At 37.5% G+C, this 24255-nt stretch overlaps 1 protein-coding gene across 2 annotated transcripts in view; it reads left to right on the top strand.

Moving 5' to 3' along the window:
* Window positions 1-24255, top strand: part of Agps (alkylglycerone phosphate synthase) — a 131257-nt gene that overhangs the window by 59922 nt on the left and 47080 nt on the right. For both annotated transcript variants that reach the window (XM_004660228.2, XM_045147132.1), the window contains exons 10-12: window positions 134-242; window positions 7847-7974; window positions 18235-18286. In XM_004660228.2, the coding sequence (XP_004660285.2) occupies window positions 134-242; window positions 7847-7974; window positions 18235-18286 (289 nt within the window). The remainder of the gene's footprint in view (window positions 1-133; window positions 243-7846; window positions 7975-18234; window positions 18287-24255) is intronic.

Below are 24255 nucleotides of genomic sequence, written 5' to 3'. Positions count from 1 at the left end.
CTAAAAGTTCCAAAGGGCATCATTTAGTCCAGTATTTATCAAGTAGTGTTATAATAAGGATCAGTGAAAGTATGTGTACACACTGATTTCACTAATAGATGTCTGAATTGACACTATTTATTGTATTAAACAGGTGATTCATATGAAAATGGTAACACCTAGAGGTGTAGTAGAAAAAAGCTGTCAAGGACCTCGTATGTCAACAGGCCCTGATATCCATCACTTCATTATGGGATCTGAAGGTAAATATATCTGCACATCCATTATTAAAAAATGGAGGTCAGTGTCTCAATACTGTGAAAATATGTGATATTATAATTCTGTGACTTCATCTAACTTGAGTAATTTCTGTCCCAGTGTTATTATCTATAAAATAGATATACTAAAAGTATCCTTTCTTATAGGCTTATGAGGATTAAATGAGACCATGCTAAGCCATTATGAATATACAGTATGTGTTCACCAAATAGTACATCTATTGCTGTTTTGTGGCTATTGTTTTGCGGTCAGTTGTATTTACAACTATGTTTTTTTTTTTTCTTTCACTATTTCAGCCTGATGTGAATATAGAGTTTTTAAAATACAGGCTAGGAGGTAGTTTGATTGGAAATAAATTTATTTGAAGTTATATCGCTTTGCAAAATGTGCTTTTAGCTGCTCTTTTGAGCTACCTAAATCATAACCTCTTTCTTGAAATGTGCTCACAAACTTTTCCTCAAGTTTAACCTTTTGTGTGTTACAGTTAAATCATTTGATAACAACTTTGAAACTATTTGTTATACCATAAAATCTTATTTTCCCATCCTTTGATGTTCTACACATGGCTGTCCACATGAAGCTTAATGTGTTTGTCTTGTTTAGTGTTGGGAATTTTTCATATATTTCAATAAACAGCTTCTTTTCCTTCAATATTAGATGCCCTAATTTGTTTAATAAGATAAAATTATAGTTTATTTAAAGCATTTGAAATGGTTTACATTATTATTATTACTTTTTTGGATAGCATGCTCTATAGCCCAGGGTGGTCTGAAAGTTACTATGTAGCTCAGGCTGGTCTCAAATTTGGACCAATCATTTTATTTCAGCTTCTTAACTCTTGGGATTACAGGTGTGAGCCACCATGTTTGACACCTTCAGCTCTTTATTGTGTGATCTGATCTTTGAAACTTCCCTTACTTATTTTCTATTCTTGTGAGCCTGTATCTGAAAGGCTATAAAAAATCTATAGGATTCCCTCTTCTTCTTCTTCTTCCTCTTCCTCTGCCTTCTTCCTTCTTCTTCTCTTTCTTTCTTTCTTTCTTTCTTTCTTTTTTTTTTTTTTTTTTTTTTTTTGAGGCAGGGTCTTGCTGTAGCTCAGACTGACCTGGAATTTACTATGTCAGCTCAGTCGGGCCTGCAACTCACAGCGATCTGGCCTCTGCCTCCTGAGTGGTGGGATTAAAGGTGTGTGCTACCATGCCTGCCCTTCCTTTTTCTTCTCTTTCTTTTCCTCGCTTTTCTTTCCCTTTCCTGTTTTTTTTTTTTTTGAGGCCCAAGAGACTGCCTTTTATTTTTATTTATGAAGGAGTGAGAAAATTGGTATACTAGGGCCTCCAACCACTGCACTCGAACTCCAGACACGTGCCCCTTTGTGCACTTGTGCGACCTTTCATGTTTGCATCACTGTGTGACTGGCTTACGTGGGACCTGTAGAGTTGAAAGTGAGTCCTCAGGCTTTGCAGGCAAGTGCTTTAACCACTAATATCTCTCCAGCCCTTCCTTTTTCTTTTTATCTCTGGCTAGAGGTGATATGTAATTTGACATTTGCAGCAGGTTTTTTTTTTTTTTTTTAAGCCTTTGGAATAACTTTGTAGGATCTGTATGGAGTGTAGAGGGAGATAACAAATTCAGAATTTCACCAAATTGAAATTCACCATTCTTCTCTTCTCCCTTCTTTCTTTCCTTTACTCTCCTTCCTCCTCCTCCCTCTCCCCTTCCTCCGCCTCCCTTCTTCTTCCTCTTCCTTTTATCTTTTCCCATCTCTGTGTGTTGAATATAATATATGGTATGTGGTATGTAGTATTTGTAGTATATGCATGTATGTGTGCAGATGTGTGTACATGGATACACATGCGTGCAGAGGTCAGAGGAGGATGTTGGGCATCCTCCTCTGTCATTTTTCCACTTTGTTTTCTTGAGGCAGGCTCTCTCACTGAATCTGGAGTTCACTGTTTTCAGATCTTTTGGTTAGACTGACTGATAGTAAGCCTCAGTGTATCCTCCTGTCTCCATGTCTCACAGGGCTACAGTTACAGGTATGTTTTGCCACACGTTTTTGTTTTTGTTTTTTTTTGTGGGTGCGGGAGGGGGTGGAAAATCAAATGCAAGTCTTAATGCTAGCCCAGTGATTGGTTTTACCCGCTGGACCATCTCCCTGATTCCCAGTACCACTCTTCTTAATCATAAAGTTACCATAGAGTTAGTTTTCCCATTATGAGAGGTTTTATTAGTTTTAGACAAATACTTCGCAGAATTCATGAATGGCTAACTCTGTAGATTCACTTCGGTCACTTCATTAACCTTGTGATAAAGCAGTGACTTACAGGCTAGAGAGACAGCTCAGCAGTTAAAGCCACTTGTTTGTAATGCCTGATGGCCCAGGTTAGAATCCCCAGTACCCATGTAAAGCCAGATGCACAAAGTGGTGCATGCATCTGGAGTTTGTTTGCAGTGGCAGAAGGCCTTTGCATGCTCATATTCTTTCTCCTCCTTAAATGAGTAAATAAAAATATTTTTAAAAGTGCCATTTTATACTGAGTAACTTCAAACCTCTCCTTTATAGTATTATGGTAGGCTTGACTACTAGAGAGTGCCGGCACTCCATACATGGAGGCAATAAGGTATACAGAAATGGAAGGCATGGCTTTTTTTTTTTTTTGTCAATACCTAGAATTTTGATACAAGGTGAGAACTGTAAAGAGCATTTGCTAATATAAAAGCATGTGCATTTAAAAAAATTATTTATTTGAAAGAAAGCGAGCAAGTGAGCGAGCGCATGCAGATGCCAGGCCTCCAGCTACTGCAAATGTACTCCAGATGCATGCAGTCTCCCTTGTACATCTGGCTTATGTGGGTCCTAGGGACTCAAACCAAGGTCCTTTGGCTTTGCAGACAAATGCCTTAACTGCTAAGCCATCTCTCCAGCCCTAGCCTGTACATTTTAAAATAAGCTGTTTGAGTTAATAGTATGTACATTTATAGAATTCATGTATGTAGAAACATGTACAGAATTCAAAAGTCAGTCAAGGACATACAGGGGGAAATTTACTTCCTAAATGTTGAGGACAAGTAGACCAGGAACCTTGGTCAACTAGGTTTTCTTCTCCCATCAAGACATCCATTCGTTAAAGCCAAGGGAAAGATGATTCAGACCCCAGTTAGTGCCCCATTCTAGGCAGAACTTCTGCCCCACCAGTCGAGGCTATGATTATGAAGTGAGTTCTTTTTTTTAAATTATTTATTTATTTGTGGGGGGGTGTCACATAGAACAAGTGTGCCAGGGCCTTTAGCCACTGTAAATGAATGCCAGGTGCATGTACCACCTTGTTCATCTGGCTCTGCGTGGCCTACTGGGGAATCGAACCCAGGTTGTTAGGCATTGCAGGCAAGTGCTTTAACTGCTGTGCCATCTCTCTAGCCCCTGAAGTGAGTTCTTACGCAGGACTGAGAAGCTGTTTGACAGCACTGATGATGAGGAGGAATTGGATTCCAAGGATAACAATGACAAGCTCAAAATTAAGCCTCAGTTTGAGGCAGAGTTGGACAGAAACTCAAGCATTTATATACTCTCACTTTGGAAATGATGAAAGATTCTTCATGGATTCTAGGTTTCTGGAGAGTGACAGTGAAGTGGAACTAGAGGAGGTAAATGAAAATCAAATGCCTGAGGAAGGTGAGCTTGATTCAGAAAGGAAACCTTAAATGTTGTATGAAGTGTTTTGAATGTCAACTTGAACAACCCTACAAGCAAAGGATCAGTATCTGCTAAGAATACAAGGATATAATCCATTATGACCCATTGAGGCATGACCATAACACATACAAAGAAAAGATCATATTTTCAATGGAGAGTAAAGCAAGACAAAAGTCAAGGGAGGAAGCTGAGAAGCTGCCTGAGGTGTTTAAAAACATGTATTACAACATTGCTATGGATATGAAAGAAAGATTTCAAGCTACAGAAGATACCAGTGAAAAGGAAGACATGCCCTGGAATGAGGATTGTGCTGGAGAAAACAGGAGGGACATCTATAATGCTGCTGCTCTGACAAGTGGGGCCAGGCAGACTAGCGGGTTCACCTTCGCTTGTTTTGAATCAGAGGCTAAAGATATAAAGTAAGACACCTGTAGAGTGGACGCTGTGAAACCTGGACGTTGTCTGTTGGGGAGAGAGCAGTTCAGAAGAGGAAGATGCTGCTGAAAGGGCACACAGGAAGCCCAGCTCGGGGGAGAGAGGAGGCATAGCGTGACAGAGGCCACTAAACTTTTATTGTTCTCTGAGAGTGATGTATGACCCCATGGTTTTGACTTACTCTGAAGAAATGTGGGAAGTAATCTTAGCAGGAATTCTTGGGAGGCTGGAACAAATAACCCTCTTATTGATTGTTAGAAGAAACACCGAAAAGCCTAAAGAAAAGTGAAAGGAAAATAATACGTGTCAGCTTTGGTTTTGATACCAAATGGGTCACCAAATCACCAGAGGAAATCAACCCTGGAAAAATAGCCCTAACTAACAAAGGAAATCTCAGAGTAAAAATCTAGATAATGGCATATATCCTGCTGGTTGCCATTTTTGGATTCTTCTGTGTTGATTATATTCACAAATTAAAATGAGGTATGGTGGCATGTACCTGTAGCCCCAGCACTTAGGAAGCTGCAGTGGGAGAATCATTTGAGCCTGGGAGTTTTAGACCAGCCTGAGCAACACAAGACCCTGTCTCAAAACAGTAATGTAAAACATTTAAAGAAAAATTTTTTTATGAGAGAGAGAAAATTGGCATGCCAGGACCTCTAGTCACTGCAGTCGAACTCCACATGTGTGCGCCCCTTGTGTGCATGCGTGACTTTGTGCGAATGTGTCAACTTCTGCGTCTGGCTTATGTGGGTTCTGGGGAGTCAAACTTGGGTTCTTAGGCTTCTCAGGCAAGCACCTTAACCGTGAAACCATTTCTCCAGCCCTGAAACGTTTTTAATAAATGCATTGCGTTTTAATATTTTAAGAAAAAGTATTACTGAGTTCCTCCTCTTTGCTTCAGGCATCTGAAATTTAGGCTCAGGAAAAGGTAGGTGACAACCAGGTGTTACAGTGGGATAGGATAAAAGATTCCTTCTGAAATTAAGAAAGTCTAACTGGGTTTGGAGGTACAGCCTGTAATCCTAACTACTCAGGGTTTTGAAACAGAAGAACCACAAGTTCAAGGCCTTTCTGGGATGCATGGTAAGATAGATACAAAGCCAGCCTGAGTAGCTTTATGAGACTTTGGAAAGTAAAATTTAAAAAGGGTTGGGGCTGTAACTCTATAACTCAGTCAGTGGTAGAGGGATTGCCTAGCATGTCTGAGCCCTGGGTTTGATCCCCAGCACTGACAAAAGAAAAAGTTAGATATATGTCCCAAGAGAAAGGAAGAAATATATATACCCCCCGCAAAACTTGGATACATATATTCATAGTAGCATTAGTCATGGTAGCCAGAAAGTACAGTAGGTCCATCAGCTAATGAATAGATGAACACAGTGGATTATACCATAGGATAGAATAATATTTGGCAACGATAAAAACTGTTAAATGAATGAACCTTAAAAGTATGGCAACTGAAAAACCACATGTTGTGAGGTTCCTCTGATTTAAAATGATTAGAATATGCAAATTTATATAGGCAAAATAAATTAATAGTTGGCTAGGGTGTGAATGTAGCAATGGAGCATGGCTGTTTAATTGGTGCAGGTTTTTGGGAGGGATAATCTAAATTGCATTAAAAATGATGGTTTGGGGCTGGAGAGATGGCTTAGTGGTTAAGTGCTTGCCTGTGAAGCCTAAGGACCCCGGTTTGAGGCTCAATTCCCCAGGACTCACGTTAGCCAGATGCACAAGGGGGCACACATGTCTGGAATTCGTTTGCATTGGCTGGAAGCCCTGGCGTGCCCATTCTCCCTCCCTCCCTCCCTCCCTCCCTCCCTCCCTCCCTCCCTCCCCCTCCCCTGCCTCTTTCTCTCTCTGTCTATCACTCTCAAGTAAATAAATAAAAATAACACACAAAATATTTTTTAAAAAATGGTTTTGTGTATGTATGACTATACTAAGCTTTTTCATTTCAAATGAATGGATTTTTTTTGGTAAAAATTACATTTCAAACAAAAGAGAAGATTTAGCTACTTTGGTTGTATTTTGAATTTTACAAGATGTCTGATTCATACTAAAATATTAATTGGACCAAGTTTCAGAGCTTTTGTGACTATACAAGTTATAAGAGGGTCATACTTTTTTTTTTCTCAGAGAAGAGACATTAAACAATTACATCATTAGTTGATTTATAGGCATATCTTGGAGGAATTTAGGAATCTGATCCATTTCTTAGGTTGTACTTCTTCAGCATTCTTCATATCTGTTAAATGGATGAATTAAAACTTTACGATAAAGGTGCTACAAATCCAGATCCAAAGAAAACAGCCATCACAGCCAGTAACCACCACTTATTTTCTACTGACAATGGCAAGGTCTTTCCCGGGCTCTCCTCTTAGTGACCACGGTGGACCATGGACGTCATGAACTTCCAGGTGCTTCGTCCCAACATGACTCCGCTGAACTCAGTGATGGAGGCGGAAGAAATGGCCATTCACCACCAGTCTCCTGAAGATGGTCATATTTTAAATCTGAGTCAGAAATCACTAGAAATTATGTTGTAGTGAATATATTGTAATCTAATTTAATTTTCATGGGCTCATTTATTCTACATAAGTTCTTATAACATGTCTTTGTAAGTTGGTTTTAGTAGCTTATATTTGGTAGGCTTGACTTTTGTATTTTCATTTATTTCTAGTACAATAATTAATTTTTATAATTTCAACACTTTTCCTCTACACTTGAAAACTGATTTTTGGAAAATTGGCTAGTAATGCTATTGATTTCTGTCATTTGTATTTGAGAGACTACTGATTTGAAAAGCTTGGTTTTGTGAATAAATTTCTTTTTAATAATATTCTATCACTTCTCAGCTTTTTGACTAAGAGGAAGTATAATAATATTCCTTCAAATATTTTGGCATAGATATGTAGGCCGTATGGTTATATTTAACTTATTTTTTTATTCATCTCAGTAATGCCTTTTTCTTTCTATTAGTTCTTAGAAAAGGCAAGATAATTGTTTCTCACATTTCTTCATTCATCTTAAGATTTCAAGAAAGTTAAATTCTTTTTGCCCCAGTAAATTATTTTCATGGTAAAAATAGGCATATATCTCAGAATTTACTTTGGTCTTAATGCATAAGAAATATAAAATCCTACTGTTTCTCTGTATATTTTCTTTTAATAAGGTATAATACTTAAAGACTCATTTAACTTTCTTGGAGAAAGGGTAAAAATGTTTTTAAATATTTATATATAACTAAGAAAAGCCTAGTCTAAAAACATTTTTGAAATTATACAATTTACTTCTCTCTTATTTCAAAAGACTTGCATTATTTCAAAAGACTTGCATAGTCATCATTCCCTAATCGAATAGTTTAAATCAATATAGTTGTAAATAAAGTAAGTAGATTTTAAATGATTTAGAAAATTTTCATGTGATATATTGGATTATCCCCTTCTTTTTCAGGAACTCTGGGTGTAATAACAGAAGCTACAATAAAAATCAGACCAGTCCCTGAATACCAAAAGTATGGCTCAGTAGCATTCCCCAGTTTTGAACAAGGAGTAGCCTGCCTAAGAGAAATTGCAAAGCAGGTAAAAAAATAAATAAAAAAGTAGAACATATAATTAAAATTTTAAATTCACCGTGTAATTGTGATGTGTTTCAAATAATCTTCATATTTAGCTGTGTTATATTTGGTGTTTTTACTGAGTTCTACACTAAAAGTAGTGCTATAGTCACGCTGTAAGTGCAGTCATTGTTCTCAGTAGTGATACTGCTTTCATACCTATTGGAGGTGGCAACAGGTTTTAGGCCAAGGTAAGGTATGCACTTAGATTGGAGGCTTTGAATGGCCCTGCATTTTGGTCAAATGTTATGTTTCTTTACTTATTTTGGTCTAATAGTTTGTCGTTAGCTGAAATGTTAACTTATTATATCTTAAGTAAAAGATTTGTTGAAATTTGAAGTTAAAGCTGATCATCAGAGGCCCCAAAATGTAGAAGTTAAATCTAGGTAAACTCATTAATACCTGGAGTGTGCCACTAAGTTCTATTTTGTTTCACAATACTATTTATAGTTTAAGTAATATACTATATATGAAGACATATTTTCCTATAAGCTCAAAAGATTCTTTCTTCCATTTCTTATACAAAATTCATTAGGTTAACTTATATTTCCTCTCTCCTTTAACAGAGATTTTTTACTGAGTTTTTAAAAATATTTTTATCTATTTGTTTATTTGAGAGGTAAGAGAGAAGGAGAGAATGGGCACACTAGGGCCTCTAGCCACTGAGAACTACAGATGCATGCACCACCTTGTGCATCTGGCTTATGTGGGTACTGGGGAATTGAACCTGGGCCCTTTGGCTTTGCAGGAAAGTGCCTTAACCTCCAAGCCATCTCTCCAGTCCCAAGTTTTTATAAAACCTAGATAATGCCAAGCAATCTTACTTTTTCATTTAGTTCTGTATATTAGCATGGAGATTTCTATATTTCACATATTCATTGTTTAAGAACAGTAGTTTGTAATTATTATTTCAACATGTCTTAGCAGGACAGATGTTAATATACTCAGCATGTTTCTTTCTGTTTTTCTTTTTTTGGGGGGGCGGGGTTTGAAGTAGGGTCTCACCCTAGCACAGGCAGACCTGGAATTCACTACGTGGTCTCAGGCTGGCCTCAAACTCATGGCGATTCTCCTACCAATGCCTCCCAAATGCTGGGATTAAAAGTGGCACCACCATGCCCAGCTCTCTTCTTGGTTTTTAAAACTCCTAGCATTCTTTAATACTTCACATCAGCTGTGTGCAAGTGGGATCTTTGAAGGTAAGAGAAATTTTTTTATACAAGAGAGTGAGAGAGAAAGAAGATTGGTGTGCCAAGACCTCTAGCCACCGCACTTGAACTCCAGATGTGTGTGCCCCCTTATGCGTATATGCGACCTTGCGTGCTTGTGTGCATCTGGCTTACATGGGACCTGTCGAGTCAAACATGAATCCTTGGGCTTTGCAGGCAGCATCTTAACTATTAAGCCATCTCTCTAGCTCAGAAGAGAAATTTTTAAGTTACTTTTTGTTTTGTTTTGTTTTGTTTTTGAGGTAGGGTCTCACTGTAGCCCAGGCTGACCTGGAATTCACTATGTAGTTTCAGGGTGGCCTTGAACTCATGGTGATCCTTCTACCTCTGCCTCCCGAGTGCTGGGATTAAAGGCGTGCGCCACCACGCCTGGCTTGGAAGTGAAATTTTTGATACGATACCAGTGAAGGGCAACACAGATGAAGCGAAGGGAAAATACCTAGCCAACTGTCAATTTTCATCTTGCACTTTATTAGATAATGAAATGGAAAGTGGCAAAAAGTCTTATCTTTTCACCATTCCAAGACACATGTTGTCAATATTTTGGTTTTTGTTTATGTTTTTGGTGGTCCTGGTGATTGAACACATGGCCCTACATGTTAAACAAGCACCTTCTACCACTGAGTAAAACTGTAATGTTAGGATTTGGGTCAGTATGTAGAAGGCTGAGCAGAGCTAGAGTTTTGGAAAGAAGATAGTTGCAAAACAAAGTATTATGAAAATGCCATAATGAAACTTATTACCATATATGCTAATTTTAAGTTTGGTTTCTTATTATTAAAAATAAATAAAACATACATATATACATATGCAGATGAATAAAGTGAAATACTAAAATATTATTTGATTATTTGAAGATGAAATTTTGTCACTTGTGGTAATATTGGGTGGAGCTAAGGCCATTGTGCCAAGTGAAATAGGTCACATACAGACTCTGCATGATCTTATTCATATGTAGAATATTAAAAAGTTGATGTGATAGAAGTAGAAAATAGAATAGTGGCTATCAGAGACTGGGTGGGGAAAAGGAGAGGTTGTTACTGACACAAATAGCAAAAAAATTAGGGTGAATAAGTTTGTGTTCTATAGCACAGTAGGCTGACAATAGTTAATTTATCTTACATTCCAAACTAGTTATAAGGGAGAGTTTTTAAATATTCTTACCACAGTGAAATCATCAGTGTTTAAGATAATGTTATGCTAGGTATCCTGACTTGGTCATTATATATTATATACATACATTGACATACTACACTATACCCAATAAATGTGTCAGTATTATGTACCTAAAAAGAAATTTAGGATGGGGTGTGGTTGTGCATGCCTTTAATCCCAGTGCTCAGGAGGCATAGGTAGGAGGATCGTCATGAGATCGTCATCCTGAGATTACCTTGAATAAACAACAAAGAAGAAAAAAAAAAAGAAAAAGAAATGTAGGGCTGGGTAGATGGTTCAGTGATGAGAGGCACTTGCTTATACAGTCTGCCAGCCCAGCTTCATTTCCTTTGTGTGCACATAAAGCCGGGTGCACACAGTGGAGCAAGAATCTGACATTCATAGTTTTCCCTTTCTCTCGGCTTGCAGAGAAATAAAAATTGAAAATTAAAGTAAGGTTTTTTGTTTTTCTTTGTTTTTGTTTGGTTTTTCTAGGTAAGGTTTCACTCTAGTAAGGCCGTGGAGAATTATTGGAAAAGTAAAATAAAATGGTGGGTGGGAACATTTGATCATTCTCAGTGTGTGTTCCAAGTATCCAGTTTGTATCCCCTGGGCTTCATAAATGCAGCCAAACACATCTGTAGATCATAGTATGTTATTGCAATGTTATAGGTTGGATAGGTTCAGCAGGAATGGGGAACTTACTGTCCAACCGTAAGGACCCGAGTTTGCTCCTCAGCAGCCATGTAGAAAGGCCAGCTCGGCTGCCCATGCCTGGAACCCCAGGAGTCTTGACAGGAGGATCACTTATTGAGAGTTCTTTACTTCTCTTTCTCTGTTTTTGAGGTAGGGTCTTGCTCTAGCCCAAGCTGTCCTAGAATTTACTATGTAGTCTCAGGGTGGTCTTGAACTCATAGTGGCCCTCCTAACTCTGCCTCCCAAGTGCTGGGATTAAAGGTGAGAGCCACCGTGCCTGGTTCTGGGTTTCTTGATGGGAGATCCAGGTTCAGTGAGGGATCTCTTTCAGGAAAATGAGGCTGAGGAATGACAGGAAGACACTCAGTTCCCTCCTCTGACCTGTGCACATGTGCCCATGGGCATGTGCATCCAAACACACTATACACACCCCCAAAAGAAAAGGTAAGGCACTGTTAGATCTTTGAAGTTTTGAATTGTATCCTTTTGTAAATGCCCATCCACTTTGCTACATTACAAATGCTCACCTGTAAATATGCCTTAATTTTCATCATTTGGAAGTTAGTGTAAATGTACCAGAATCTTGTTTGTAATGCCGTCATGATGAAACTGTTAGAGTTAGAAGTGGGTGATAGTCCCTGATGCATGTTTTGTTATGATTGGAGATTCTGATAGAAATGATAGACAAGAGCTACTTAGGCTATTGAAGAGCAAGGTTAGAATTTTTCTCCTTCAGTGCATAAAACAGTAAAGCTTTCCCTTGTACTAATTTTAAAAAATTGTAGATAATCACCTAATAGATTATAATTCACTACACAAAGCTATATTGAGCATGCATCTTGGGACGAATAAAGGTAATGATTGATAGTGCCACCATGTGGCTAAAGAGCAGATCAGTCAGAAACACCTTAATTTTTTTTGCTGTTCTTTTGAGGTAGAGTCTCACTCCAGCCCAGGCTGACCTGGAACTCACTCTGTAGTCCCAGTCTGGCCTTGAACTCAGAGTGATCCCCCTACTTCTGCCTCTCAAGTACAGAGATTTAAGGCATGCACTACCACTTCTGGCTAGAAAACTCTTTTCTAGACTACACTTTCACATATTTAGTTTTGTGTACTTAGTAATGGACAATTTTTACAGGCAAATCATATGGACTAGAAAGCTTGCATTCCTTGAAATTGATTTCATAGCCTAGGTAGGTAGTGTGTTATTCTCAAGTATTGCTCTTTGATCTGAAACAATTGGCAGGAATGTAATTTGGTGATAATAGGCTGTTTTGGGACCAACATATTTGACCTCTGCTGTAGTGTAAATTAAGAGAGGCTTAATGCTTACCTGGAAGTGGATGAAAATGGGTTTTATAATGGCTGAGTGACATTTATGTATCAGTTTACTGAATGTGAAAATCTCATGCTAAGTGGTATACTATTTGCTGCTCTCCTTTGCAACAGTATTTTTAGGCAGAAAAGTGAGAAAGTTACCAGTTTGGCAGTAGGTAATTGTTCATTTGGGGATTTGGAATTTCAGCTGATAGCAGGAGAATTAAGATCCATTAAAGTAGCTGGTGCATGATTCAGGATTGTGCCAAATTCTTGACTGAATAATGAGTTAGCTGCTCGCAATTCTTCACTGTCATTTCGTAGCTTGCAGTTCCACAGTATTTTTGCTCAAGTTGCTTTTGAAGTGGGGAACTGTATTTTGGGTGAGTACTTTGGAAAGGATAGTATGATTGTGCTCAAGTAGAAGGTGGGCTCTTGTGTGCTTTCATTACTGTTCTCACTGGACAGAAGTTGAGCAACGTTACCCAAGTGGCAGAAAATTTTCGTAAATTCTCTCTTATCTGACCTGTGTCCATGTGAGGAGCTGCCCTCCTCTAGTACTTCCCTGCCTAGTGAGGAGCTAGGAAGGATGGTTAGTAGAAGATTAATGGGCTTCTATCTCCTAAATGACAGTCAAGTGTCCTCCAACTTTACAGTAGATGGGTAAGTGATTTGTAAAACTTCCTCAGAAAATAGATTTCCTATTATAGCTTCTAAGAGGGGAAAATGGTGTTTTAAAAATTGAAATATCAAAGTCAGGCATAACATTTTATTATTCTCTTGTTTATCTAGAAATGACAGTGATGTTTTTGGCTTGGAATTAGCTTGAAAAATGCTCAATAGCCCAGTGTTCGTTCTTTTTGGTGTTATCTATCTTCAGTGAGAATTTAGGATTATGTCCTATCATACTGAGAGAGGAACATTTGTTTCAGTTAGAGGGAAAACTGACTATGTGTTTGGGGTAAATCCTTGAAAACTCTCTTTTCAAGTGTCAGAAGTGGGTCTTTAGAATTTACAGTTAAAAAAACAGCTTTTTCTCTCATTGATTATCTTTTGACAAGGGGTAGCCTTTCCTAACTTTCACTGCTTTTATTTTAAATTGTTTTAAATTGCTAGTTATTTTCTTCTAGTGAGTTTAGATCATAATTGGGGAAGAAATAGTTCATGATTATGTAAACTCTACAGAAGTTTAAATTGAAAAGAGTTAGGTTTAACACATACTTTATAAAATACTGAGGACTTTGTATCTAGCAGTAATTATTGGAAATATTAGTTACATGTAGAAATTGGGATTACTACAAATCAATATTTTTGTATGTCATACTTTCCTGTCTCTGAAACAAAGAAAATAACGGTAGTTAATTATCTGGTTGGAGCCAGGCATGGTGGTGCACGCCTCTAATCCCAGCTCTTGGGAGGCAGAGGTAGGAGGATCATTGTGAGATCAAGGCCACCCTGAGACTACATAGTGAATTCCAGGTCAGCCTGGGCTACAGTGAGACCCTACCTCAAAAGTAAAAAAAAAAAAAAAAAAAAAAAAAATCTGGTTGGTTTCATTGCATTGTGATCTAGCATAGAAAGGATAAGGAATGTTCTATGCCAGAAGCTACTCAGAACAAGTTATCATACTTGATTAAACTGAAGTTAGAGGAAGACCTACCTGTCTACATTTTAAGGTTTTTATTTCTAGAAATTTGCATTCAGTAGGTTTCTTTTAGAACCTTTCATTATTTTATCATTGTCTTTTGTGTGGAAGTACAGTGCTCTTAACTTTATAGCCTATGTAGTGAAATGGATAGTATGTAAATCACATGGACATGATTTTTTTCTTTACAAATTTTTTTATTAACAACTTCCATGATTATAAAAGAATATCCCATGGTAATGCCCTCCTCCCCACTTTCCCCTTTGAAACTCCAATCTCCATCATATCTCCTTCCCCTCTCAATCAGTCTCTCTTTTGTTTTGATGATGGGCATGATTTTTGTTTTTTAGTAAAATCTAATTATGCTACCTATCCTAATGTCTCTGCTTAATTTTCACATAGGCTTGCTCCTAGGGCTTAGTATTGAAATAGTATTTCTTATATACACAGTATTTGATTAGTAAGCTATTTCTAATATAGTCTTTAGTATCTGAACTTGAGACAGTTGCAGAGTCTACACAGAAAGCTTGGTTTACCTACAGAAGAAGCCAACCTTTTCACTTCAAACATGACTCATTCCTTAGCTATGGCACGAGAGAGATAGGACCATTCAATGCTCATACTTTTCTAATTTATCCTTAAGAAGTAAAACAGTAGAAATCCTATAAGCTTTTGAAATACATTTTAGTATTGAATTTCTCTTTCCATTAATTGGTCAATTAGGAGATATCTCACATTGTGTGTCTCATTTGATCTGAAATACAAGTTCCAATTTTCTCTGTGGCAAGTAAAAGCCACAGCCTTTAGTTTCAGAAAAACAAATTCTGTAGAGCTCTCTCTTATAAATGTTGTCATTTAAAACATGTAGTTGTATTGAGTTGTCTGTTGCTTTGTAAGTTAGTACAGAGAATACTACTAAGTAAAGTAAGGCTAAGCAAAGTGATTTTTTTCAGATGATATATTCAAGCAAATTCCTTGTTGCAGCATCTTTAAAGGGAATGAACTTGCCAGTAATATGACTTAGTTGATCTGTAAGCATATTTTGAGGTCATTGTAGCCATTTAACTCTTCATTATTAATATAAAACAAAGATATTGGCAGTTTTTAATTAGTTCATGACAGTTTTTTAAAAAAACTTTTCATACTACTTAGTAACTACAAAACACAGTTACAAGTCAAATACATGAGAAATTCTAGTAAGCTCTTGTAATTATCGCATTAACTTCAGTCATAATAAGCAATTTATGTTTCAGTGTTGTTTAATTCTTTGAATTTCTGAATAACCCAGCATTCAAATTGGTTAAAAACATATTTTCTCAGGTTAATTCTCTTCACCTGCCAGCAGGGGTCACTTTAATGCAAGGACTTCCCCCTCCTTATCCTTGGAATATAGTATGCTCAGTCTAACATACTAGAATACCATGAATGTGAATTTAGAGCTCCAGTTCTTAGACTTTATGCTGCTTTTATCTTTTTATTTTGCTTCTATCTTTTAAAGTCAGTTTTTTTAAAAAAAAAAACTGTTTAGTTTTAAAGCAATGCAAATATAGCCCAACCTTAGCTATCAGGACCAGACCTCTAATTAAATGATTGCTTAAAAAAAATAGTGACATGATTTTGATCTTTGGATTATAGAACCTCTCTTTAATTATTTGTAATGGTAAATTTTATTTCCAATTCTAAGTAAACTGCTCAATGATTTATAAGTCAATAGTTTCCAGAGGCTTACAAAATAATTTGGATTCTATTTTCATGTGGTTTTTAATATTTTTTGTGTGTTTGTGTGTGTGTGTTGGCACCTGAGGTTCTGTTGCTGCTGCCAGTGAACACCTAATGCATACACCAGTTTTTGCACTGGGCTTACTTGGGTGAATTGGGAATCCAACCTAGACCAGGAGGCTTTGCAAGCAAGCTCCTTTAACCACTGAGCCATCTTCCCAGCCCTTTGAGATGCCATGCTAATTTCATTGTTTGCTTACATGAGTTTACTTAATGACAGTGAGTGATGACTTTGAAAAGGCTGGCAATATTAAAATACAAAATTGTAAAAGTCAATGTTAAAAACCAATTCTGTCTAGAATACAGAAATATCCTTTAGCTTTTTGTTCTTTTTAAAAATGTTACTTCTTTATTTACAAGCAGAGACAGTAAGAGGAGAGAGAGAAAAAAAGTGAAAGCACACCAGGGCTTCCTGCCACTGCAAATGGACTCCAGATACATGTGCCACTTTGTAAGCAAGCACCTTTAACTGCTGAGCCATCTTTCTATCCCCATAGTACATTTTTGATAGAAATTAGTCTGTGACTGCCTTCTATGCTTTGTGTACTTAGTAGTTTGTGTGACTTAGCTGTCAAGTTAAAGTCACATTCAGTGTAAGTGAATATCGGGGCTATATGATTTAAAAAGTGCCCTAGAATTTTCTTACCTATTTTATCTAGACTTTCATTTGGAAATTTTCTATGTAGACTATTTGAAAAACATTATAATGGGCAGGAGAAGATGGCTCAGGGGGTAAAGGTGCTTACTTGTACAGCCTGGGTTTGAGTCCCCCGTATCCATGTAAAGCCAGACCCACAAAGTGGCTGATGTGTTTGGCAAGAGGCCTTGGTGTGCCCATTCTGTCATTCATATTCCCCTCTCTTTCTTTAATAAAAATATTTTTAAAAATACAGTGATCACCTGTTTATCTACCTCATATGTTTGACAGTTACTAATTTTTTTGTTTGTTTGCTTCCAAGGTAGGATTACACTCTAACCTAGGCTGACCCGGAACTCACTCTGTAGTCCCGGGCTGGCCTCAGACTCACAGCCATCCTCCTACCTCAACCTCCTGAGTGCTGGGATTAAAGGCATGCACCTCCATGCCTGGCACTAATTTTATTTTTCCTATTTGTTTCTTATGTGTGTAAATAATTTCAGATTTTCAGGTGGAATTTTCGCCCTGTACACTTGCTTTCTTTAGTTTTATTTTTTTTATAGCCTTTGGCGTGTGCCTAAATACAACTCTGGAGCCATTTTTTCAGTTATTAGACATACACTCCTATCCTTCAAATCTTCATTGCTGTTTCATGCAAATAACTTTAAAAAAGCTTAAAACATTATCTGGATGTTTTATTCTATTCTTAATTACAAGAAAGGGTAAAAATAAGGACAATTCCTAAGAGATATCTATGAAGACACTACAGATACATTCTGGAAGGTCTTTGGCACTTAAACATTTCTACCACTCGGAGCTGGGCAAATGGCTCAGTGGGTAAGAGTACCTCTATGCAAGCGTGAGGGCCTGAGAGGGCCTAACACAGAGCAAATTTGACTCCCCAGCACCTATGTAAACAGCCGGGCACGGCCACCAGTCCTGTGGGGAAAAGAGACCATAGAATGGCCGATGCTCCCCAAAATGGCAAGTTCAGGAATCAGTGAGACACTGGATCCCAAAGAAACATGCAGATGAGTGATGGGAGGGGTGGGCGCACCTGATGTTCTTTACTTTTGTACATGTTCATGGGGCCACGCACATCTGAATAACACGCACACACACACCACATGTTATACACACAATATTTTCTTCCACTCTTCCTCATTTTAAAAGTGTACAAGAGGGCCAGGCGTGGTGGTGCACGCCTTTAATACCAGCACTCAGGAGGCAGAGGTAGGAGGATCGCCGTGAGTTCAAGACCACCCTGAAACTATATACTGAATTCCAGGTCAGCCTGGGCTACAGCAAGAGCCTACCTCTAACCAACACCCCCCCCCAAAAAAAGTGTACAAGAGACTAAGGATAGCTCAGTGGTAGAGCCCTTGCCTGGCAGGTGCAAGACTGAACTATATCCATAGCACTATTACACAAAGGAAAAGCAAATTTAAAAACTAGGCAAGATAGATCACAGATGAGCCTAAATAATGGTACCAAACTGCCTGTATTTACTGAAAAGAAAACTAATAAATTAAATTAAAAAAAAAAAAAACTAGGCAAGAAACTGGTACATCTATTGATTGTATGTAAATTTCTCCTAATGCTATATATATAACCCAGTAATGTTTTATCTTCATGAAATTACAAAAAAACTTAAGATCCTTTTCTTTCCTCGTTTTTAGGGGCTAAGCCCTTGATCTCTTAAGTAGAATAATACTCATATTCTACTTGTATATATTGAACTTTATCTTTTCTCATTTTTTAAAATAGAGGTGTGCTCCTGCATCAATTCGCCTCATGGACAACCAGCAGTTTCAGTTAGGTAAGTAAGGAATGGTATTTTAAAATTTGCTTTGATAGATTCTAGAATTTGCAGAGCTAGAGGGCTGAGTGTCTTTGTCCCTGCCATTTAGGAAGATCTCAGGTCAATGAGGATAGTTGCCTAGATGAGCACAGCACTGTCGGAGGGGCTGAGGAGGCTGCACTGAATAATGTGTACTGTACGTGCAGATTTGCTTGATTCAGTTTGGCTTTGCTCAGGTGAGGGAAAAGAGCCAGAGGCTTCTAAAGGAAGCTGACACAAGCTGAGTCTTCAAAAGACCTTCAAGGTTTGACTGAGATAGCCTCTTCACTGCTACGGAACTTGCTCCTTAGTCCGCAAGACTATATAAAAGCATATTGGCATGTTTTAGCGTACTCCAAACAGTTCTGTGTGCCCTAAATAGAAGCTGAAGGATAAAGCCAGATGGACTTCAGTGTTTGCAAAATAGATTGGTATAGTTTCTTATCAGCAGTGGAATTTCTTTGTGGAGGAGAATTAGGCAGTTGTATGTTTAAAAGGCCATTCTGAGTGTCAGCATCTCTCAGCATAATTTAGAGGAGCACCAGCTAGAAGAGAAGCAGCTGATGGGGAAGCAGTTCAGTGGGCAAATGTTGGGAACCTGAGCGAGGGAGTAGCAGTGAAGATAAAGGACAGATTTTTTTTTTTAAATAAAAAAACAGCTAGCTGGATATGGTAAATTAAATAAATAGGAACTGAAAAACTCCTGGATTTTAGTGTAGTTTATTGGTTAGATAACAGAATAGAAGTGGTGGTTTTGGAGGAAAGAGGTGATAGTTGGTTGATGTGATGCTCCATTGGGATATTTGGGTAGCAGGTATGTCTGAAAGTGTCTTTACTGTTCTCTGTATTTTGTCTAAAGTATTAAACTATTTATTCATCATGTTTTCAATGTTATTTTTATTATTAGTATATATATATATATATATATATATATATATATATATATATATATATTCATATGCTGGAATTTTCTTCAGGGTTTAAGTTGATAGAATTTAAATACCCTTGAAATAGTTTCTAAAGTTATAGCCTTAATTTCTCACCAACAAACTACTAAAGGCTAAGGTAGGCAGGCTTTTGTATATGTCTGTCGTTAGCTTAGGTTTGAGGGAAGAATGGTTAAAGTGAATTACCTTCTAAATATTAAACAACTGATAAGCAAAAGTTTCAGAAACGTGTATCCTGTCAGTTATGAAATAATGAAGTGAAAATCAAGCCTCCTCATCCTTTGGCCTATATTTAGAAATCCAAGTTTTAGGTGAGGCATATATCTAGTTAGTGAGACTGTGTTACTTATTTACATGTTATTAGTATAGTAAATTATATTAGACAATGCACCTCTGTAAAGCTAAGTACAATTTGGAGAGTTTTTTAAATTTGTAAATAGCTTGTATAATAATTTAAAATAGGAGTTTAGAAAAGAAGTCTTTCAACTGTCATCTTCCTCTGCATTTTCTTTACTATACCTAGATACATGCTGACACACTTCCCCTTTGATCTGAATTTTGTCTTTATTTTTGTTAAGTACTCGGTTAAAATTTTTTTTTTATTTATTAGAGAGAATATGGATGTACTAGGGCCTCCAGCCACTGCAAACAAACTACACATGCACACGTCACCTTATGCATCCAGCTTATGTGGGTCCTGGAGAATCGAATCTGAGTCTTTTGGCTTTGCAGACAGTGCCTTAACCACAAAGCCATCCCTCCAGCCCTAAATTTTGTTTTCTTTTTAAAATTATTTTTACTTATTTGAGAGAAAGAGTCAGCAAGAGAGAATTGTTAGGTACATTGTGTGTGAGGGAGGGGAGCAGATGTTGTGGCATGCTTGTGAAGGAGGTCCATTCTCACTTTCCACCGTGTTTGAGGTAGGCCTCTTGTTCACCACTGCTTATGCCAGGGTAGCTGGCCTGTGAGCTTCTTGGGATTCTCCTGTCTCTGCTTCCTATAGGTGCACTGGAATTACATGGGCTCACTATTGCGTCTGGTTTTACACAGGTTTGGGGGATCCAAACTCAGGTCCTCATGCACATCAACCAATTTATCCACTGAACCATCTCCGCAGCCCAGGATGTTTTAAGTTAGCATACAAAGATGGACTTTGTTTTTAAAGTATAGTATCAATTATTTTTTTTCCCTTTCACATTGCTACCAAAGAGATCTTGTTATAGATCTGACCATGCTTCTTGGTTGAATATCAGTGTTTTAGTTTCTTTATGGATGTATTTTTTATTTTAAAATTATTATTGCTTTGTAAAATAAAACACTTAAGGGAATAGAAAAGACATAATATGAATGGTAATATTTTCCAAACATATTTCTTATAAATGCTTATCTCTAAAATATATAAATATTTTAATATAATATATATAAATATATAAATATATAATAAAATATATAACCCTCTACAAATGCAATAAGGAACTAAATAACTAAATAATGTACCATAAGAAATTGTATAACTCCCCGAAGTCAGACAAAAGAGTGAATAGATCTTCTACTAAGTAAGATAGATGAAGAAAAAATACACAAGTGTGTTCAACAATTAATCATATAGAAGTAATTAAAGTCACAAGATACTATTATACACTCTATATTCATCATACATAGTATTGGGTTCATAAAGATAATTTCTTCTAACTATCAAATATTTTGATAATATCCACACACTCCATTCTAGAATCCTCAGTTATAACCTGTTTTGGTTTCTGTCTATTGAAGGCTCTTTGTGTATATTGCCATCAGGTTCACATTGCTGGCAGAAAACATCTGACCAAGAGCTGATTATGGGGAAAAGGTTTATTTTGGCTTACAGACTCAGGGGAAAACCATGACATGAGCAGAGGGTGGATATCACCTCCTGGCCAACATCAGGTAGACAACAGCAACAGGAGGGTGTGCCAAACACTGGCAAGGGGAAACTGGCCATAATACCCATAAGCCCTCCCCCAACGATACACTGCCCCCAGAAGGCGTTAATTCCCAAGTCTCTATCATCTGGGAACCTAGCATTCAGAACACCTAAGTTTATAGGGGACACCAGAATCAAACCACCACAATGTATATATTGTGTCATGGCTTCATGATCAAGCTGAAAGAGTTGTGCTTAGCCCAGCAAGTGACATCCAGGCCCTTGACCAAGATTAGTCATTGCCTGCACTATACTGGTTAATGAGGTACAAGGCACATTATTGCTTCTATTTTAAATACCACTACTTCCTCTGATACTTTCATCTATGATACTGAAGTTATTTTCATTCTGTTGAAATGATTTACATATTTTTTCTATAGACTGTGACTTTTCAAATTTAGGGGATGTTTCTTAGTCATCTTTATGGTCCTTGCACTTACCACATAATAGTTACTTAGATGTTGGTTGAATTAATCATTGAACTGACAAATGAGAGTAAAATATCTGGATAGCACTGTGCTGAGCACATTACCAGTAGCATAATTTATTAAATATCTCATCACAACTACTCTTCAAGGTGTTATATCAGCCAATTTATAAATAGCTAGAGGCTAAGGGTTTTGTCAAGTCTACAAGTGTTGTGTGGTAGACTTGAGATTGAACTTAGTTTGTCTGATTTCAGGGTTGCAGACTTTGCTTCGGTCACTTCAAACATGCATAGTTAGTAAGTCTTCTGAAATCAGTTAACATATTAGAACAAAATTCATTAATCAAACTCCCAACTAATAAATTTAGAAACCAGTTTCTTATAAAAATTAAATACATTGGCCAGAACATACTTAAAATATAATAATTTGGGGGTGCATGCATACATGTGTATATGATGTATGTATGCAGGCATGTTCATATGTATGAGTGTGAGCATGCGTGGGGATGCCAGAGAACAGCTTCAGGTGCCAGTCCTTGCCTTCTACCCTGAACTAAGGCAGGTCTGGGCTCTTCTGTATGCCTCCTTCTTGCCCCAGAGGTGCTAAAATTACACATGCTAGTGCTGCAGCATCTCATTTTGCCTGGGTTCTGGAGATCCCTACTGTGGTCCTCCTGCTTGTGTGGTGAGCACTTCATCCGCTGGGCCACCTCTCCAGCAGCACCATGAAATAAGGTGATAGGTAACATTAGCTCAATAAAAATTAAAAAATAACAATGTCCTCAAGCAATGTTGGACCCACTTAAAGATCATTTTTACAATAATTACAATAATTTATTCTTCAAAGCCATGCCAATTCAGCATTGGAAATATGTGTAACTAATCCCACCATTTTAATAGAATTTATGCCTCTGCATGCCAGTAGATGAAGGTGAACATTCATTTTTAAACATTTCACATAGGAATAGCGTACTTGGAGTTCTTACCCACTGGATAAAGATAAGTGAATTAACAAACTTGTGTACAGAATAACTTTTTGCAAGAATGTAGCACATGCTCAATGTTTTGTTTTGTTTTGTTTTTTTTTGGTGGGACATGGGGCAGGACTGGGATTGAACGCAGGGCCTTACACATCTAAACAAGCACTCTGCCACTGTGCTGTATTTCCATCCCTGTTCCTTACCTCTTGTTTTGATACAGGATCTTGCTCGGCTGCCCACTTTAGCCTTGGACTCACTCTGTAGTCTCCCTGATTTAAACTTCCAGTGCTCTTGCCTTAGTCTCCCAGGTAGCTGGAATTACATATCTACACCACCAGGCCCTACATAGATGTTTATTTTCAGTTATTAGTGTAGGCTGGAAATTTTTTAATGATGTTATTTCTAATTTTATAGGTACTAGAAATTATTTTTTTTTAACATGAGTATGCTGGGAAACATCTCTGACAGGTTATAATACAAAAATTCTAAACAAGTTCTTATTTTTGGACTAAAGGCTCAGTTATATTTCTAAGTTGGTCTGTAAACTATAGTTCATTGTGTATTTTGTTTCTCTTGATATCTTCTCAAGATATCCATGTTATATCTCTTTGCCCTCTAAAATTTAATGTTATTTAGTATTTTATGTAACCTAATTTCCTATTATAATCAGCAAAAATGTAGTAAGTATTATAAGATTCAAATTCTCACTTAAAAAAAATAGATTGATTGGTGGCCGGGCGTGGTGGCACACACCTTTAATCACAGCATTTGGGAAGCCAAGGTAGGAGGACCACTGAGTTAGAGGCAAGCCTGAGACTACATATTGAATTCCAGGTCAGCCTGGACTTGAGTGAGATTCTACCTCAAAAAAAAAAAAAAAAAAAATGGATTGGAACATTGGAACAAAAGACCATACTCATGATTGTCTTAGAAAGAGAAAATTTGCTATTAAAAAAACACATTTATTTTGGAGAGGGGCAGATAGAGAAAATGGGTATTCCAGGGCCTCTAGCCACTGAGAAGAAACTCCAAATACATGCACCACCATGTGCATCTGGCTTATGTGGGTATTGGGGAATTGAACCTGTTTATTTATTTATTTATTTGGTTTGTTTTTGAGAACTTCGGTTCTAAAACTTTGCAGGCAAGTGCCTTAACTTGTAAGCTAATCTCTCTAGCGTGCAAATTTGCAATTTGCACTTAACTTTATGAGAGGGAACATGCACATGAGAAGGAGAATTGGCATGCCAGGGTAAGCAAACTCCAGTTGCTTGTGCCCCCTGTACACTTGCACCAATGCCACCTTGTGCATCTGACTTATGTGAGACCTGGAGAGTTGAACATCGGTCTTTAGGCTTAACAGGCAAGCGCCTTAACCACTAAACCATCTCTCCAGCTCTGCACTTAACTTTAAAGGAAAATTTTATCCTTTAAAAATAAAGTTCTCAAACTTTTAAGTTTTTTTTTTGATAAACAACTTTGTTGAAGATAATTTTAGACTTGCTAAAGACTTAGTTAAATTCTGCATAAGTGAGCCGGGCATGGTGGCGCACGCCTTTAATCCCAGCACTCGGGAGGCAGAGGTAGGAGGATTGCCGTGAGTTCGAGGCCACCCTGAGATTCTGTAGTGA

This window comes from Jaculus jaculus, chromosome 4, assembly GCF_020740685.1.
Source record: "Jaculus jaculus isolate mJacJac1 chromosome 4, mJacJac1.mat.Y.cur, whole genome shotgun sequence".
Lineage (NCBI taxonomy): Eukaryota > Metazoa > Chordata > Mammalia > Rodentia > Dipodidae > Jaculus > Jaculus jaculus.
The sequence above is the reverse complement of the archived record's forward strand: the minus strand, read 5'-3'. Positions and strand labels throughout refer to the sequence as shown.